Here is a 17,699-nt window from a genome sequence, read left to right on the forward strand (position 1 = left end):
CCTCCCGCCCTCGTGAGCGACGACGTCCCCCCAGCAGTGCCCTCTCTCTGCGAGGTCCTGGTCACACGAGCAGCGCCCTCCTCGCCGCCTGGTCCACCAGACCCAGGTGCCGCAGAGGTACTCCTGCTGCGGGCTAGGGCTCGCCGACGGCTGCTGCGAGGTCTCCACCTCCCGCCCTCGTGAGCGACGACGTCCTCCCAGCGGTGCTCTCTCTCTCTCTCTCTGCAAGGTCCTGGTCAAACGAGCAGCGCCCTCCTCGCCGCCTGGTCCACCAGACCCAGGTGCCGCAGAGGTACTCCTGCTGCGGGCTAGGGCTCGCCGACGGCTGCTGCGAGGTCTCCACCTCCCGCCCTCGTGAGCGACGACGTCCCCCCAGCAGTGCCCTCTCTCTGCGAGGTCCTGGTCACACGAGCAGCGCCCTCCTCGCCGCCTGGTCCACCAGACCCAGGTGCCGCAGAGGTACTTCTGCTGCGGGCTAGGGCTCGCCGACGGCTGCTGCGAGGTCTCCACCTCCCGCCCTCGTGAGCGACGACGTCCTCCCAGCGGTGCTCTCTCTCTCTCTCTGCAAGGTCCTGGTCAAACGAGCAGCGCCCTCCTCGCCGCCTGGTCCACCAGACCCAGGTGCCGCAGAGGTACTCCTGCTGCGGGCTAGGGCTCGCCGACGGCTGCTGCGAGGTCTCCACCTCCCGCCCTCGTGAGCGACGACGTCCCCCCAGCAGTGCCCTCTCTCTGCGAGGTCCTGGTCACACGAGCAGTGCCCTCCTCGCCGCCTGGTCCACCAGACCCAGGTGCCGCAGAGGCGCTCCCGCTGCGGGCTAGGGCTCGCCGACGGCTGCTGCGAGGTCTCCACCTCCCGCCCTCGTGAGCGACGACGTCCCCCCAGCAGTGCCCTCTCTCTGCGAGGTCCTGGTCACACGAGCAGCACCCTCCTCGCCGCCTGGTCCACCAGACCCAGGTGCCGCAAAGGCGCTCCCGCTGCGGGCTAGGGCTCGCCGACGGCTGCTGCGATGTCTCCACCTCCCGCCCTCAAGAGCGACTACGTCCCCCCAGCAGTGCCCTCTCTCTGCGAGGTCCTGGTCACACGAGCAGCGCCCTCCTCGCCGCCTGGTCCACCAGACCCAGGTGCCGCAGAGGTAATCCTGCTGCGGGCTAGGGCTCGCCGACGGCTGCTGCGATGTCTCCACCTCCCGCCCTCGTGAGCGACTACGTCCCCCCAGCAGTGCCCTCTCTCTGCGAGGTCCTGGTCACACGAGCAGCACCCTCCTCGCCGCCTGGTCCACCAGACCCAGGTGCCGCAGAGGCGCTCCCGCTGCGGGCTAGGGCTCGCCGACGGCTGCTGCGATGTCTCCACCTCCCGCCCTCGTGAGCGACGACGTCCCCCCAGCAGTGCCCTCTCTCTGCGAGGTCCTGGTCACACGAGCAGCACCCTCCTCGCCGCCTGGTCCACCAGACCCAGGTGCCGCAGAGGTACTCCTGCTGCGGGCTAGGGCTCGCCGACGGCTGCTGCGAGGTCTCCACCTCCCGCCCTCGTGAGCGACGACGTCCTCCCAGCGGTGCTCTCTCTCTCTCTCTCTGCAAGGTCCTGGTCACACGAGCAGCGCCCTCCTCGCCGCCTGGTCCACCAGACCCAGGTGCCGCAGAGGTACTCCTGCTGCGGGCTAGGGCTCGCCGACGGCTGCTGTGAGGTCTCCACCTCCTGCCCTCGTGAGCAACGACGTCCCCCCAGCAGTGCCCTCTCTCTGCGAGGTCCTGGTCACACGAGCAGCGCCCTCCTCGCCGCCTGGTCCACCAGACCCAGGTGCCGCAGAGGCGCTCCCGCTGCGGGCTAGGGCTCGCCGACGGCTGCTGCGATGTCTCCACCTCCTGCCCTCGTGAGCGACGACGTCCCCCCAGCAGTGCCCTCTCTCTGCGAGGTCCTGGTCACACGAGCAGCATCCTCCTCGCCGCCTGGTCCACCAGACCCAGGTGCCGCAGAGGCGCTCCCGCTGCGGGCTAGGGCTCGCCGACGGCTGCTGCGAGGTCTCCACCTCCCGCCCTCGTGAGCGACGACGTCCCCCCAGCAGTGCCCTCTCTCTCTGTCTGCGAGGTCCTGGTCACACGAGCAGCGCCCTCCTCGCCGCCTGGTCCACCAGACCCAGGTGCCGCAGAGGTACTCCTGCTGCGGGCTAGGGCTCGCCGACGGCTGCTGCGATGTCTCCACCTCCCGCCCTCGTGAGCGACTACGTCCCCCCAGCAGTGCCCTCTCTCTCTGTCTGCGAGGTCCTGGTCATACGAGCCGCCCGCACTCTTCTCCTGCTTCCCACATCATTACCCTTCACCCTATAGCGTCTTTCAAGGCATCCATTGGGATTATTCCTCCTGATCAATACTATGTCTCTTGTCCTTCTTGAAACTTTCAAGAACCATCGTTCATGTTGATGTAGTCGTTCCCTATTAGAAGAACGTGTGTAATATTCACAATGCAGTATTTTTTTTCCTCTTTTTAACTTTAAATTGCTAGTTCAATACATCATAAAATAATTGGTCAATCCATTGAAAAAAATTGTTATATTGTCCATTAATTTTCTAACAAAGCCAAATTTCTTGCCACTTTTTTTTTATTAATTACTATCATGGAAACATGAGCTACAATGTTAAAGCACCTGAAACAGGTATATTAGACCATAATTTTCTTGTTGTTCGTATGGGAAAGTTTATTCATCATCAATCACTGAACATCTTTGTACATCGTACATGTTACGATTATCAACTCCCACTATAGCTTTTATAATCCTCATTCAGCGACAAAATGTTCAGTCATGGTCTTGACGACTTCCTCGCTCTCGTTTTCTTGTGCTAAGTTGAAAGCAGTTTTACCAAAATTGTCTTTATAATTGATATCACATTTCTCGAGTAACCATTTTACAACCTTAAATTTATTGGACAAAGCAGCATAGTGTAAGCACGTACGGCCATCTTTGTCCCTGCTGTTGACATCGGCATTGTTTAATACCAAGAGTTTTGCAACCTGCAGATTTCCAGCCGCACAGGCCTCATGCAACGGCGTTCTGCCACAGTTGTCCTCTGCACAAACATTTCCTCGTCTTTCAGTATCCATGTCTGGATTAAATAAAACCCTTACTGCATCCGTAAAACCACTTTTTGATACCTCGTGCAGTGCTGTACGACCATTATTGTCTGGAGCATTGATGTCAGCTCCGTTCTCTACCAGCAGTTTGATCACATCGACGCCTGAGAATGAAGAATTCCGGGCGATCTCGTGTAGTGGTGTACGGCCATCCTTGTCTCTATTATTGACTATTCGTGCGTCATCCTGAAGGAGTTCCAGCAAATTTTTCAGTGTATTTACTTCGCCATATTTGGCGACTTCGTGTAACACTGTCCTACCACACATATCCACTGCACTGACATCAGCACCTCCACCACAATTGGTGGCTGGTTTGATTAACCATCGAACTACATCCCAGCTTTCAACACCTCGATGGGTTAGAAAAACAGCATTGTATAATGCAGTTTTACCAGTATAGTCTGCTTCATTTACATCAGATCCTCGGTGTATTAACACTTTGAGTGTAGCTAAAGCATCAATTGTTAAATTAATATTGTCATTGTTATCATTTTCAATTTTAAACTTTTTTCTCCTTAGAAATGTGATCATGTGTTTTTTATGTGGATATAATGTGAAGTTGAGTTTCTTAATGGCTCCATCACAATCAAGACTAATAGCCACGTTGATATCTACATATCTGTCTTCCAGCCATTTTTCGATGTCATGTTTACCTGTAGATGCAGCATAATGGATCGCTAGTCCACCTTCATTATCCCTACAGTCCTCACTAGCTCCATAATCCAACAATAAGCTTACCACTTCGTGGTTGTTGTGTTCAGCAGCATAATGCAGTGCACTGCGTCCAAATGCGTCCTTGGTATCGACGCTCGATATGCCATCATCTAACAGCTTGGCCACGAGATTCACTTCCCCGAAGGCAGCAGCTACATGAAGAACCATCTTCCCGTCTTTATTGGGGATCTGTACATCGTGCGTTTTATTCAAAAGCAACTGTACTAGCTCCAACTGACCAAAATAAGCTGCGCTATACAGCGCTGTTTCACCATTTTTGTCTTTAATGTTAACATCAGCACCGCCACCACCATCTTTCTGTGCTTTAACCATCCATTCCACTAAATCCAAGAGCCCATAGAATGCTGCCTCATGAAGAGGTGTTCTACCATCATCATCTTTAGCATTGATGTCAAGCCCACCTCCCCCTTGTATTACCGGTGTAGCGAGCCATTCTACTAGATCTATGTTTCCAGATATAGCTGCATCATGCAGCACACTTGAATTAAGCTCCCCTTTAGCATTAATGTCAGCACCACCTCCACCATCAGCTTTAGGTTTGGCAAGCCATTGTACTACATCGAAACATCCTTTAAAAGCAGCATAATTTAAAACTGAATTACCAATTCTGTCTTTGACATTTACATCACAACTCTCATGTTGTATCAACCACTTAACCAGTTCCCATTGACCAGACGAAGCATTTAAATGAATCAGCTTTGTTCCTTCGCTGTCTTCGTAGTTAACACACACTTTTCCATTTTCTATTAACCACTTAATAAATTCATAATCGCCTCTCTCAGCAGCGCAGTGCAACAATGTTTCGCCATAATTATCTTCCATCGTTATGTTAGCACCTTTATCCACCAACATCTTCAACACCTCCAATCTTTGTGGCTTATCGTCCAGACATCGATATAAAGAATGGATATCTACTAACTTAACATCTGCTCCATGTTCAGTCAAATAATCTGAAAACTTTAATTGTTGATATTTAAGAGCATAGAATAATACTGATTTGCCATCATTATCGACAGCATTTACATTAGCACCTCTTTCTACTAACCACTGTAACACTTGCACATTTTCAATTTGTACTGCTTCTTGTATTGCCGATAAGCCTTCATCGTCTTCATAGTTTATAAATTTTCTGAGAACTTGTCGCCTGTTTAAGCTAGACAGAATAAAACTTACAATTTCAAAATTCCTCTCTTTAACTGCTAAATGTAATATTGTTTCATTTTTTACAGTGCATATATTTTCTGGTGCTGATAACCAAATATTATTAATGATTTCGCCACACTTCTCTGATACAACACCTTCTAACGGCTGTCTAGTCAACTTGGCATTGAAAAATATACGAATTAATTCATATGATGGCATAGTTAAAATTTTGGTTAAAAGGAGCTCAAGTATTTCCAAAATAATCTGCTTCTTTTTTCTTAATCTGCTTAATATGAAATCAGTAGCAAAGTACTCAGAGAACGAACGATGAATGAAGAGCAGTTTAGCAGTGTCTTCAATTACTTGAACTTTGTTAATAAATCCGGTACGTTCTTGACCTTTATTTATTCTTAATATGTAAGATTCCAAATCTTCTGATTCATCATCGGATACGAAACAAATGAATTCCTTTGGAAATAAGCTAAACATAGCTAACTTTTGGTGTTTTTTAATTGAAATTGGGCGAAATTGTTCAACTACATCTTCGGCAATTACCGTTATAGGTTTGACTTTATCTTTCTTGTAAATGTAATATTTTTTATCAATGAAAAGTTCATAAAGTTTGGGTAGATCAATTACTTCTGGCAAATTTATTTCATCGAAATTATGGTTTTCTGGAAAAATTTCAGCAACCATTCTCATTTGCAAAGGAACCCCAGTAAATGCTCTTCCTCCATCGTTAAGTGAAACTGAGAGTTTTTTTAATACTGCTGTGGCATAGTCTTCTAATAATTTACCTTCTGATTCTCTTACTAAATTGAACTTATGCCTCCAAAATCGAACTAAAAATTGGTTTATATTTTCTTCACTAAATAGCACTAAATTGTGAGAAAATGTGCTTAATTCTCCTTCTAATAATGTTGTCATACTAGGTCTCGTAGTAACAAATAACCTTTTTATTGGGCAACGTTTTAGAGCCTTCAATAAAGCTGTTACTACATCCGTGTACACTGGACTGATCTCGTCAAATCCATCAAAGAACAGGGTCACGGCGCCTTCTGTTTTAATGTACTCAGTAAATAGATTTCGTTCGAAAACATTATTCAATTTTAACATTTTGTGACACAAAAACTCAGCAGCTGTATTCTCATCGAGCTGAAGATTGTTTCTAACGTTTAGTTTTGACAGTTCATCGTTGAAGTTGTTTAAATCAATACGCACTATCCACATACTGGGTGAGTTGTTTTTCATTTTTTGAGCGATGTCCGTTATTATGGTCGATTTTCCCATTCCAGCTGTGCTAGAAATGATAATTGCTTTCTGTCTGACATCTTGAAATAGTGATTCATTTACCGAGTATGTTTGAAATCTATGAAATCTGTACTTAGTTAGACCAGAAAAAGAACCTTTGGTCAGTATCCAATATAACCTTTCTTCCTTCCACTTTAACCAATGAATGTTCATTTCTGAATTTTGCGCACAAAATTTTGAAAATTGCTCATCCTCTAAATCATCACTGTTCGGTACAAACTTGTGTATTTTAAGACTACTCCTTAGACTATCATTTTGACCAGTTACAAAAAACAAATCGTTTATTTCGTTATCATCAAAAATTTTTACTGATATTTCTTCACGTATAGTTAGATTTCGAGTAACATAATAGTTTCCAATATCACCCAGCTCCGGTAGTATGTTACCTATTTCGATTTTTTCTTTCTTCACCAGTTTCGTTAACGTTTCTGAGTCTACCAAGGTTTTATATTTGTCACCAAATAAGTCACTTACAGCAATAGTACTCCCTTGAAATATTACTGTACGCTCAAGCAGAATTTTCTGTGATTCCTCTCTAAAATCTTTTAATGTAAATTCCTGGTCATAGTCTTCCACGAGTCTGGGTGTGATTTTAGATCGGTCACAGGCTAACTTTAGGTGCGAAAGTTGGTTTGATTTTATTATAAATATGACCTTCTTTCTCCTGTTTGAACGAAACACGTGATATAGTTCCGCCAAAATTTTTGATAATTGAGGTTCAATGCCATTTGGGCATTCTACAATCATCAAATTACATGCTTGTGAACTGAATGTATGGATAATGTCATTTTGGATATCTTCAGAGGGGCTTATTCGTAGCATCAGGGAACTGTTTTCAAACGAGATCTGTAGTAGCTTTTGTAGTGTCTGGTAAACACATAAGCTACTCAACAAAGTACTAGATGTACCTAAGAGCAAAACATTGTGATTTTCGCTTTGAAGAAAGCTTTGGGGATCGTAAGATCGAGTGAACCAGATATTTGCTCGCTGAAACTCATTTACCACGCCTAGATGCTGATTCAGTAGCATGATCATGTTTCTGGGCTTGATAAGAAAACTACTGCGTGTGAATTCTGTGCAATTGTGCATCACATGGTTTTTGTAGAAACAATACAGCAATGGGGTGTGTTTCTGTATGATGTCCATGCCTTCATCTGTTCCATACTTAGCTAACACATGAGGGATTCTCACAATCAATTCAGCAGGCCAGTCATCTGGGTTCGTGTAGTCAATAAATACTCTTTTTATGATATCGTCCACGCCAGGAGAACGATCGCAGTGTTTTTTAACATTGCAAACGAGTTCTGCGAACCTTCTCTGTTCATCTAAATCATATTTTCCATATGGATTACAATCATTTTGATATATAATTTGCATTGTTAAGTGGGCGAGCTCGTGTGCAAGTGTGCCTAATCGTTCTGACTCTTGAAGTGGGGTTTCCCTCTTGAAACCAACATACAGTCTTCTTGATTTGAACTCAGTTGTGCCCTTCGTTGTGGTTGTGTGGCGAGGATCCAAGTGCGACACGTCTTCCCGGTCAAAGTCGAACGCTATTTCAATGTTGTCCGCGTACTGCAGGACTTGGAGAGCAACTGAAATCTCTGGAATGCGGTTGAGTTCACAGTAAAATCCTTTGACTTCATTTTCGAAATTTTCAAGAGGCCTCATACTTTTTGATTTTGAAACTAAATAAAGTATATGTGAATTTTCAGCTCCAGAAAAATATTGTAACATATAATTGTTTAAATCTGTCTTCCCCTCGTGGTTCAGGTTTGCGAGGCATTCGGATTCCTGTTGATCCTTGAAGTGTATTCCTCTAGACACCAGGAATGGGTATATTAGGTACTGGCTATGTGTTACAGCTGTCAGAAGTGCTGATGCGCCTTTACTATTAAAATAATATTTCGATGACTGCCCGTGGTTATTAATGAAACTTTCCACCGCTTTGTGATTTCCGTTTTTAATGTGATTATGTAGTTCATTTCTAGAATTAGCAAACGACACCAATTGCTCTGCAATATCGTCGTTTTCGGACAAATCATCGACAGTGAAACTCTTCGGAAAATGAGAATCTTCTTTCAGAAGTAATAAAACCATTTTATAATTTCCACATTCCCAGGCTAAGTCTACTGCTTTTTTATCTACCTTGTTAGTAAAATTTATTTCAGTGCCACATTTGATCAAAAAATCCACAATTTCTTCATTGCCAGCTTTTGCTGCTAACAGAAGAGGTGTGTTTCCATTGCTGTCTTGGAGTTTCAACATATTTCTCATATTTTCTGTCAGAAGAAGTTTTTCAGGCACAACAGGAACAGGAATATCCAATAAAGCTGCCAACACATCAACATCGCCACATTTTGCTGCAGTTAATACAGCTGGTACTCCTTCGGTATTTAAAAATCTAGAAAATCTGTGTTGCGAAATGTAACTTCTTACTTCCTGGGCATTGCCCTCTTTAATCCATCTGTGCAGGTCTTCCCTTTGTTGGACGAACAACTTCAACTCGACAGGTTCGGGTTCTATTTCGTCGATGTGGCGCGGAGAGAAATCCTTCGGAAAGTTCGAATCCGCCTCCAGCAGCAACAGCATGCAGTCGTAGGACTCGTTTTCCCAGACAACGTCTATGGCGCTTCGACCGGTGTTCCTGTTGCAGAAGTCCACGTCGACCCCGTGCCGCAGGATGAACTCCAGGCTGTCCCTGTCCCCGCTCTCGGCGGCCGCGAGGAGAGGCGTGTTGCCCTGCCTGTCGGGCACAGACAGGACTCTGCTCTGCTCCTCGGTCAGCGGCAGGTCCACGGGGACTACCCGGGAGCTCGTCCGCAGCGAAGCGGCCAGCGCCCCGCTCAGTTCCACGGTCGCCGGCGACGTCCTCCCGTCGCTGACGGTGCTCCTCCTGTCTTCACGTCTGTCCGCGACGGCGCGACCCTCCATGCTGCTTCAAGCGAGTCGTTGCTTCATGTGATAGTTCGCTCCCGCGAAATGTTTTCGACTGTAATGTTCTGTGGATTCATTTCATAATACGATTTTAGACTTCATCCGATAAAAAAAACGTTAAAGTTTAACAAAAATAAATAAAGGTGAAGCAGATACTTGTTTAGAAAAAAAAAGTTTTTAAAACATTATTTTTGTATTCTTTTCTCAGTTATATCTATTTTTTTATATTCAACATACTATAATTTGTAACATGTTTAAAACTATGATGTTAATACTCAGCTAATCTCTTTTATATTTGACAAAGCCCTCGTATTTGTTCACAGAACTGCAGTTCCAAACTGACTTAGCTGATAAAAAATATTCATTATTATTGGGCTATTCTTTCAAACTTTGTGTAGCGAATGTGTGCTGCCATCTGTAGCTCGTTTGTAAGACTCTGGCCACTCCTCGCCTGAGTGCTCTCGAAGCATCCACTCCGCAGAAGCCTCGGAACTGTCCTCCGCGAGACCTGAAACATGGCAACACGGGACCTGGAACGAGGCAACACGGGACCTGGAACGAAGCAACACGGGACCTGGAACGAGACAACACGGGACCTGGAACGAGACAACACGGGACCTGTAACGAGACAACACGGGACCTGGAACGAGGCAACACAGGACCTGGAACGAGGCAACACGGGACCTGGAACAAGGCATTATGGGACCTGGAACATGGCAACACGTGACCTGGAACGAGGCAACATGGGACCTGGAACGAGGCAACACGGGACCTGGAACGATGCAACACGGGACCTGGAATGAGGGAACATGGGACCTGGAACGAGGCAACACGGGACCTGGAACGAGGCAACACGGGACCTGGAACGAGGCAGCACGACACGTGCACAGCAAGGTCGCTCGCCAGCCGTCACATCGACACTCATCAGTGCACATCAGGCCATAGTACAGACACTGGTCATGAGAGATGAGACTCAACACTTTGTAATGATAAAAAAAATTATTATTTTTTGAACAGGCAAATTTTAGGTAGATTTCTAAGAAAAACTACATATTGTAGTCGTTATCATTGTGCGACTTCCAGAACATTTTATATGCTTTTCGTTTCATGGTCCATAGACACCAAAACTATCGTAACTATATATATGGACACAAATTTTTATTGACACAATAACAGCCGTAGTTTTGCAAAAAAAAATCACGTCCAAACTAATGCAAAACAAAAGTAATGGAAAATATCTATCTAGTTCTTAAAAGGGCAAAATCAAAGCAAAATGGGTAAAAATGGGGAAGGTTTTTGAAAAACAGAATAATCGCTATAACTACCATAACATGACGAATATCGCATTCGTTTACACGTATTATAACTATAGGAATAACAGCAAAAACTTTTGTCTAAATATATTTTTGATACGACTAACCATATTTGCCAGGGGTGGAAAATACAAGGGTTGAAGGACAAAAAAATATAAATTCCTTAGTAGGTACACAATCGAATCCGTTCAAATTGTTTGTAAATATTATATTTTGTATCTAAAACTTGTGTCAACAACACTTTTTGATAAGACGAACCACTGATGCAAGGGAATGAAAAAAAAAACTGGAGTGGATTTAAAAAAAATCATAAAATCTGTACCATGCACACTATTAAATCCGTTCCTATTTGTTGTAGAATCTTGAAATATTGTGGAAGACAAGGTGGCGACGCACTCAGGTATCTGAGCGGCCTGTCGGCCCCGCACGGCCACTGACGTCACTCGCGCATACCTTCGGGCATTAGGGCGGCCCAGCCTCGTCACCCCCTGCCCCGGCGTCCTCCTTCCTCGACGCTGTCATCTATCCCTTGGCAACCTGGGAATTCTGCGGGCTTACAGAGGCCACTGCGTGGAGTGGCGTGAACAACACGCACCTGTTCTGGATGCTTCGAGCGTCAAGTCGACCCGGGATGACGCGACACGTCACAACCACTCCAGTCGGTTCCAGAAAGACGGCCAACGGGTATAAAAGTGGTGACGCCGGCCTCCGCATGGGGTTATAACAGGCGAGTTGAGTGAAGTGCGAGTTCGGCGAACGGCGCATGTGCGAAGCGACGGGACCGTGCGAGTGTGACCGAGTGACGCGTGACTGTGTGTGTGGACAGGCGCGAGATGATGGGCGAACCACTGTTGAGCCTAGCTCCAGTGAGGAGTGCGGACTGTGGACATGACAGATACTTACTGATTTGTGAACAGACATTAAGTGTGGTGGTTTTAATAGTAATGTATATATTAGTATCAAATAAAACTGTATGAAATTAATTGGGGTAACCTTATACGGATCCGTTTTCCCAACTTGTAACAATATTATCTACAATTTTCGTGTGAAATTATTTTTTTATACAAACAACCACTACTACAAGGGGTAGAAAAAACAAAGATTGGGGACAAAAGTAATTCATAACTCCTTTAGGAGACACACAATCGCATCGTAGGTTTCGAGTTCCTATTCTTCTGGAATTGCCTGGAAACTTATAGTAACGTTAAACACTTATTTTATATTCCAGCATTGTGCATTGCATAACTTAGAAAGAATATCATACTATCTCTACTCAGGGAATTAAAAATTTGTTGACCTCTAAACACTGTGTTTCATCTATAAAATTTTTGTTTTGGATCAAGTTTGAGATAAGATTTAGAAGGTTTACAAGAAGATTTTAACGAATTTTTCTTACCTAGTAAAAAGGTTATGATTATTTTTATTTCAACTGTTTTATCCAACCTCTTGCAGTAACAGTTTGTCCCACTAAAAATTGTTTGAACGAAAAATCTAGAAAAATCTTTAGGAAATTCACAGTAAATTAACGGATTTTATATAATATCTAATAAATAATTTATGATTTTGTTGTCCTTCAACACTTATTATTTTCACCCCTTGTTGTAATGGCTGCTAGTATCGAAAGCATTTTACGCAAATGTTTTAAATAATATTTAGAATACTTACAATAGATTTTAACCGATTTGATAATATATATAAAAAGAGAGTTTTTTGTCTGTAAACCTCGGTTTTTTCTACGCTTTGCAGCAAAGGATGGTGGCATCAAAAATTGTTTTAGACAGAAGTTTTAGATTATTTTTATAAGGTTAAAAATAATGTGAAAGTATTTTATAGAGTGCTTATTAATTATGATTTTTTTCTTGAACCGCTGTTTTTTACTCCTTGTAATAATAGTTGGTAGTACAACAAAATTTATTACATGAAATTTTCAGATATAATCAAGTAAGTATTTAAAACAAAAAAGAACGGATTTGATAGTTTACATGGTAAGGAAATTATGAATATTTTTATGGTTTTTAACCCTCTATTTTTAACCACTGTGTCAATTGTTAATTTTATTTAAAATTGTTTAAGACAAAGTTTTAGATGATATTTATAAGGTTTACAAACAATTTGAACGGATTTTATGGTGTTCCTACTAAGGGAGATATGAATTAGGAATTTTTGTCCAGCGACCTTTGTTTGTTTTTTTCACCTCTTGCAGTTATATTTGGTCGTATCAGAAATTTTTACAGGGGTTTTGGTATTACTCTAACAAGATATAATAACTTCATACGGATGTTATTTGTCATATATCATTTTGGTCGGGTTTTGCCCATTTACGAACCCGGCCCAGATTTTCCATTATGTGTGTAGGTGTGTGTGTGTGTGTGTGTATAAACTCATGAGTTGAATATGGTTTTGTGGTCTATGTACCATGAGACGAAAAACTGTGTAAATGTTTTCCGGAAGTTGCACCAATCTACCTTAATGCTATGGATAGTTTTTCACCACATTATTATAGACATGCTCTAATGATTGCTATATCATAAAAGTACACCTATTCCTCTTTAAGCTGTAAAGTCGGGGATTCAAGGCTCTGATTTATTCAAATCGCATGCGTAATAACTACTAATTTTTTATTATTTTTTATGAAGATCGCAGTCATTTATTTAAAGCAAAGTATTTAAGTAATCGTTTTAAAGTAACTTATATCTATAAACATATAGAAAAATCATATTGATATTGTTAAACCTTTATATGAATACACTATTACAGAAATTGAATATTTATATGATGACAGTTGCAGAAAAAATCGTAATATCGTAACAGACTACGGCTGTACAAGACTAGCCAATCAGCGGAGACAAAACTCTGAGGATCAAAACAAGTTACTGATTTGTGGTGTCTACGTCTGGTCACAAAAAAACAGGGATAAAAATTAAAAAAAAAAAAATCACCTACGATGTTAAATTATAAAAGTCTAAATTTTAAACATTAACTTACGCAGTAACTCTTCAGTGATGGCCTAACATACGCAATGATTTAGACCAGGCATAAAGCTACCTAGTATAATTTAATGATAAACCCCTTCATGGCCTCCGAACTGGAGTGTGCGTGGTGCCCCTCAGGGGCGTAGCCAGGGGGGGGGGGTTAGGGGTTCAACCCCCCCCCCCCCTTTAGCACCAAATCTTTAATTAACTTCTTATTCATCACTCAAACAAATTTCATATTAATATTAATAAAAATTTTACCATTACAATATTTAAATTTAAGAACCGAAAACTGCTAAAATAGCCATATTTTACACCTTAAAATCCAAATTTTCCCGGGGGAGGACCTCCGGACCACCCGCTTTAATACGGGAGGGGGGGGCCATGATTCTTAACACCCCCCATACACAAATCCTGGCTAAACCACTGGTGCCCCTACCGGACTCCGGGGTTCGAAGCCCTGGCCTGGCATTCCGCCCCGGGGTCTGCTACTGCGGTGACGGCAGCCCCTCCCCCCCCCCCCCTCCTTGCCAACACCCACAGCTAGTGACGACGGCGGCTCTGCTTCACTAGCCAGCTACTCCGAGCGAATACACCGCTAAAATGTACAGTTTTCCTGCTTCAAAAAGTACTAACTTTTGGTTCCATGGCTTTTACTAATTTTTTTTTCTATCGGTTCACGCATATATTTACCCGATAATTCAAACTTATTATTAATGTGCTGCGCATATCATTGCGACTTCTTTCATTGTTTAAGCCCTGCTAACTCATTATAGAACAAGCTTTCATAATTAGAGGGCGTTATGTAAATAGGAATATATATATATATATATATATATATATATATATATATATATATATATATATATATATATATATATATAATACAAAGCATTCATCAACAGTGCTTTCCTACCGGTAACTATTTAATACTTCACCGGGTAATTGCAGGTATCTTCTTGTCAAATCACAACAAAATTTTCTTAACTTCGTTTTCAAACACAGTTTATAGTTTATCACGCTTTTGTCTCAACAAACTTTATCTTATCTTTGATATTTTATATAAGAATTATAATTAATCCAAATAATAATGATATTATAAGATTATGCCCTAGTACTGAAGTTATAAATGTGCAATTTAAAGAGACAGAAATGATTAATTTCGACTAATTCTACACTTTAATTAATATTACACATTAGATATGTTTTGCCTTTGAAACTGTTAAGCTTGGTCTACATTGAGTTGGTAGTCCGTAAACAGTCGTGAAAGTAGTGATTTTTGCCGTGCATTTAGAAAAGGCAGTCTACATTAACAAAAACCATCCGTAATACAAAATAATCAATCGGTAGTAAGAAACATATGTGTTTGTATACATACGTAACTACTACATACATAAAAAAACAAAATAGTTTTATTCCGTTGTTTTGATCCTCGTAGTGTCTCGGTCAACGCTGACTGGCTAGTTGTTATTGTATAGTAGTAAGAGGGGCGTGGCCACTCACTCACACGTCACCCTCATTCTCAGCACAAAGCCAATTATCACGGCTAAAAGGTAATATGTACAGCCACTGGCAGAAGGCACTGGAAGACAGCAGAGCTCAAACATTTCCTGGGATTCCAACCCGTGTTCCCGAACATCCTGCCGATGACGTCATGATGTGCCGTCGAGCCCCGTACATTAACAATGCCACATGTTTGCCACGACTCCCTAGAGTCCAGGTGACAATAGAAGAGGCAGCGAGGGCCATCCGTCTCCTGAGACTCGAGTCCGGCTCTGACGATGACAATACAGCTCTGGTCCGAGCCAGCCTCGTTGTGCTGCCAGCATGCTACGACCCTGCGAGCCACGCTGCGGTTCCTGTTACGACCCTAACACTTCGTCTGCGACTCTATATCATACACAGTTTATTTTCTGGAGATTCTCGCACAGTTTGGAACGAGTGTCTGGTATTCATATTGATGGTATATGGTATTTATGGTTTATGGTATATGGTATTTATGGTATATTGTATTGTGGTATATGGTATTTATGGTACACGGGCGTCATGTGAGTGGCGGCAGATGCCGATATGCATGGCGTTATCGCCTGCGTCATGGCCTTGATAACTTCCGCGACACTTGCTATCTGACCTTGATGCGCCGGGCTGCGCTCCAGTCGTGCCACACTCCAAGCCGCACGAGAGAATGTCGCACAGTTCCCATGCAAGTCGCGTTCACGAAGCGCTCGCGCTACCGAGTTGCCGCTCGCCGAGATGGCCTTGACAACATGTGGTCCCGCCAAAAGTAGCACGTGCTGTGTTTCCCGAGGTTCACGCCCAGCGTTTCGTCTAAAATGTCTATTTTTATAAGTACGTAACGTTTACTGGAAAAATAACTTAATAAATTCTTCTTAATCATAATTTACGTAATGCTGTCCGGACTCTTAGCTCATTTTGCAACTATCACCTAATATTTCGCGTACAGCCTTACAAAGTGAATTATAAGAATCTCTCTTGAGAACTAAAACGAGATTTTGGGCATCTCTCGAGGTTCTTGTGCGGATTTTACATTACAGGATCACTTACTTGGCCTGTGTCGGAACCGCCTGCTGCCCATCTCAGTCGCGGCCTCGGCGACGACAGTATCAGCAGCCACGGACAGAAGAGTCTAGCGACAGCAACTACCTTCCTGCAACTGCCGCACCGCTTACGCTCGTTCCGGGGCCGGCTGCCGCATCGCTCACGCTCGTTCCGGGGCCGGCGGCACGATTATATATGTCATCTGAAACTTTTAATTGGTCAAATATGGCCTCGTGGCTGAGCGCTAAGCGGCGCTATCATCTAATCGTAAGGTTACCGGTTCGAACCCCGGCAGGTGCGAATTTTTTTTGTACTTGTAAAAATAAATACGAGCACGTATAATTTCAAAAGTAATAAATATATTTGAATAATGAATGCAAATAAAAGTAAATTTATTAATTAAATTGTAATTTTCAGATAAGGACATAACTAATGGTCAATTAGGTTAGGTTAGCTACATTATAAATACTTTAAAACTTTGTGGACGGTTGATTTGGTTAGGATAGTTACATTAAAGATACTTGGAAATCAAACATCCAGGGGGTAGGCGCTCCCGATCGGCCAACTTCGGAGAGGATCGGCATTTGCTGCCAGTTGCAGGACGGTAGCATTGCTGTCGCTAGACTCTTGTCCACGGACTGACCAACACCGACTAGGTCTGCCACCTTGGAGGCACACGCATGCGCACCAGCACAGCGGCTCCGGGCGTACGACAATTATCTGACTCGCACTATAGTTATGTTACGCACGATAAACCTCTGGCATGTGCCCCCTTATCTTCAGTGAGCATGAAAGGATTATCTCATGGGATTCGCTGCGTGCGTTCCGAGCAAGACAAAATGGTTTCGTGCCCCATCTCTATCGTACTGAATCTTGAAATAATTTCACATAATAAAATTTTTCTTGAAATAATATTTAATTTTTATCGAATTAAATCCCTTTAATTGCATTTGCCGTGTTACTAAAATGCCAGAACTGCGACATTTTGGCATTCAAAAGGATTTATGCTCCAATTCCTTCGAGTATTTTCGTTTAGAGCATATTCTGAATTTTCTTGATTGAATTTTTTAGTCTTCAGCACTGGACGTTTAAGGAGGTAGAATCCTAAATTATTTTGCACCCATTAATTTGTTTAAGCATATTTATAACCATAAACCATCACCGAGTTAGTTATACCGCAACAGTTTCAGCTTCACAGTGTGTGTTCTCCTTTGCCAAAAACACTGAGGAGCTACACTGTGCTCTTGTAATTCTCCATAGCAAATGGGGCTTTAGAAGCTTTATTGTTTTCTGTGAATTGTATCGCCGAGAGAAGTTCGTTGGAAATAATAAAACACGCGAACAGACGTGTGTCGGCCGGACAGGAAGATTTTCACGTGTGGAGAATCTCCTTCGCAGGTTCAGAATGCGGTGCTGTGTCGTTGCGAAAGGCAATTGGAGACCACTGTTGAATCACCCAGCCACGAGAATACCAGGCTTCCTACACCACATCGTTGCCTGGGTTCACTTCGCTTCAGCCTGAGCGATGAGGACTCGTCAGTAAAAATGAACTTGTAATTTGTTCCTGGACACGTATTACTGGTTTCTGATCAGAACTAAGCTAAT

At 43.4% G+C, this 17,699-nt stretch overlaps 1 protein-coding gene across 1 annotated transcript; it reads right to left on the bottom strand.

The window, feature by feature from the left end:
- Positions 1 to 1,918: 1,918 nt before the first annotated feature.
- Positions 1,919 to 16,731, bottom strand: LOC134542151 (uncharacterized). The gene is made up of 3 exons (XM_063386165.1): positions 16,616 to 16,731; positions 16,101 to 16,296; positions 1,919 to 9,758 (listed from the first exon to the last, which is right to left on the bottom strand). Exon 3 carries the CDS (start codon positions 9,245 to 9,247, stop codon positions 2,774 to 2,776), a length of 6,474 nt encoding a protein of 2,157 aa, XP_063242235.1. The 5' UTR covers positions 9,248 to 9,758; positions 16,101 to 16,296; positions 16,616 to 16,731; the 3' UTR covers positions 1,919 to 2,773.
- Between the last annotated feature and the right edge of the window lie 968 nt (positions 16,732 to 17,699).

This window comes from Bacillus rossius, assembly GCF_032445375.1.
Source record: "Bacillus rossius redtenbacheri isolate Brsri chromosome 4 unlocalized genomic scaffold, Brsri_v3 Brsri_v3_scf4_2, whole genome shotgun sequence".
Taxonomy (NCBI): Eukaryota; Metazoa; Arthropoda; class Insecta; order Phasmatodea; family Bacillidae; genus Bacillus; species Bacillus rossius.

Excerpts from the sequence above, each read along its gene's own strand:
- LOC134542151 (XM_063386165.1), bottom strand. The coding sequence starts at position 9,247 with ATGGAGGGTCGCGCCGTCGCGGACAGACGTGAAGACAGGAGGAGCACC.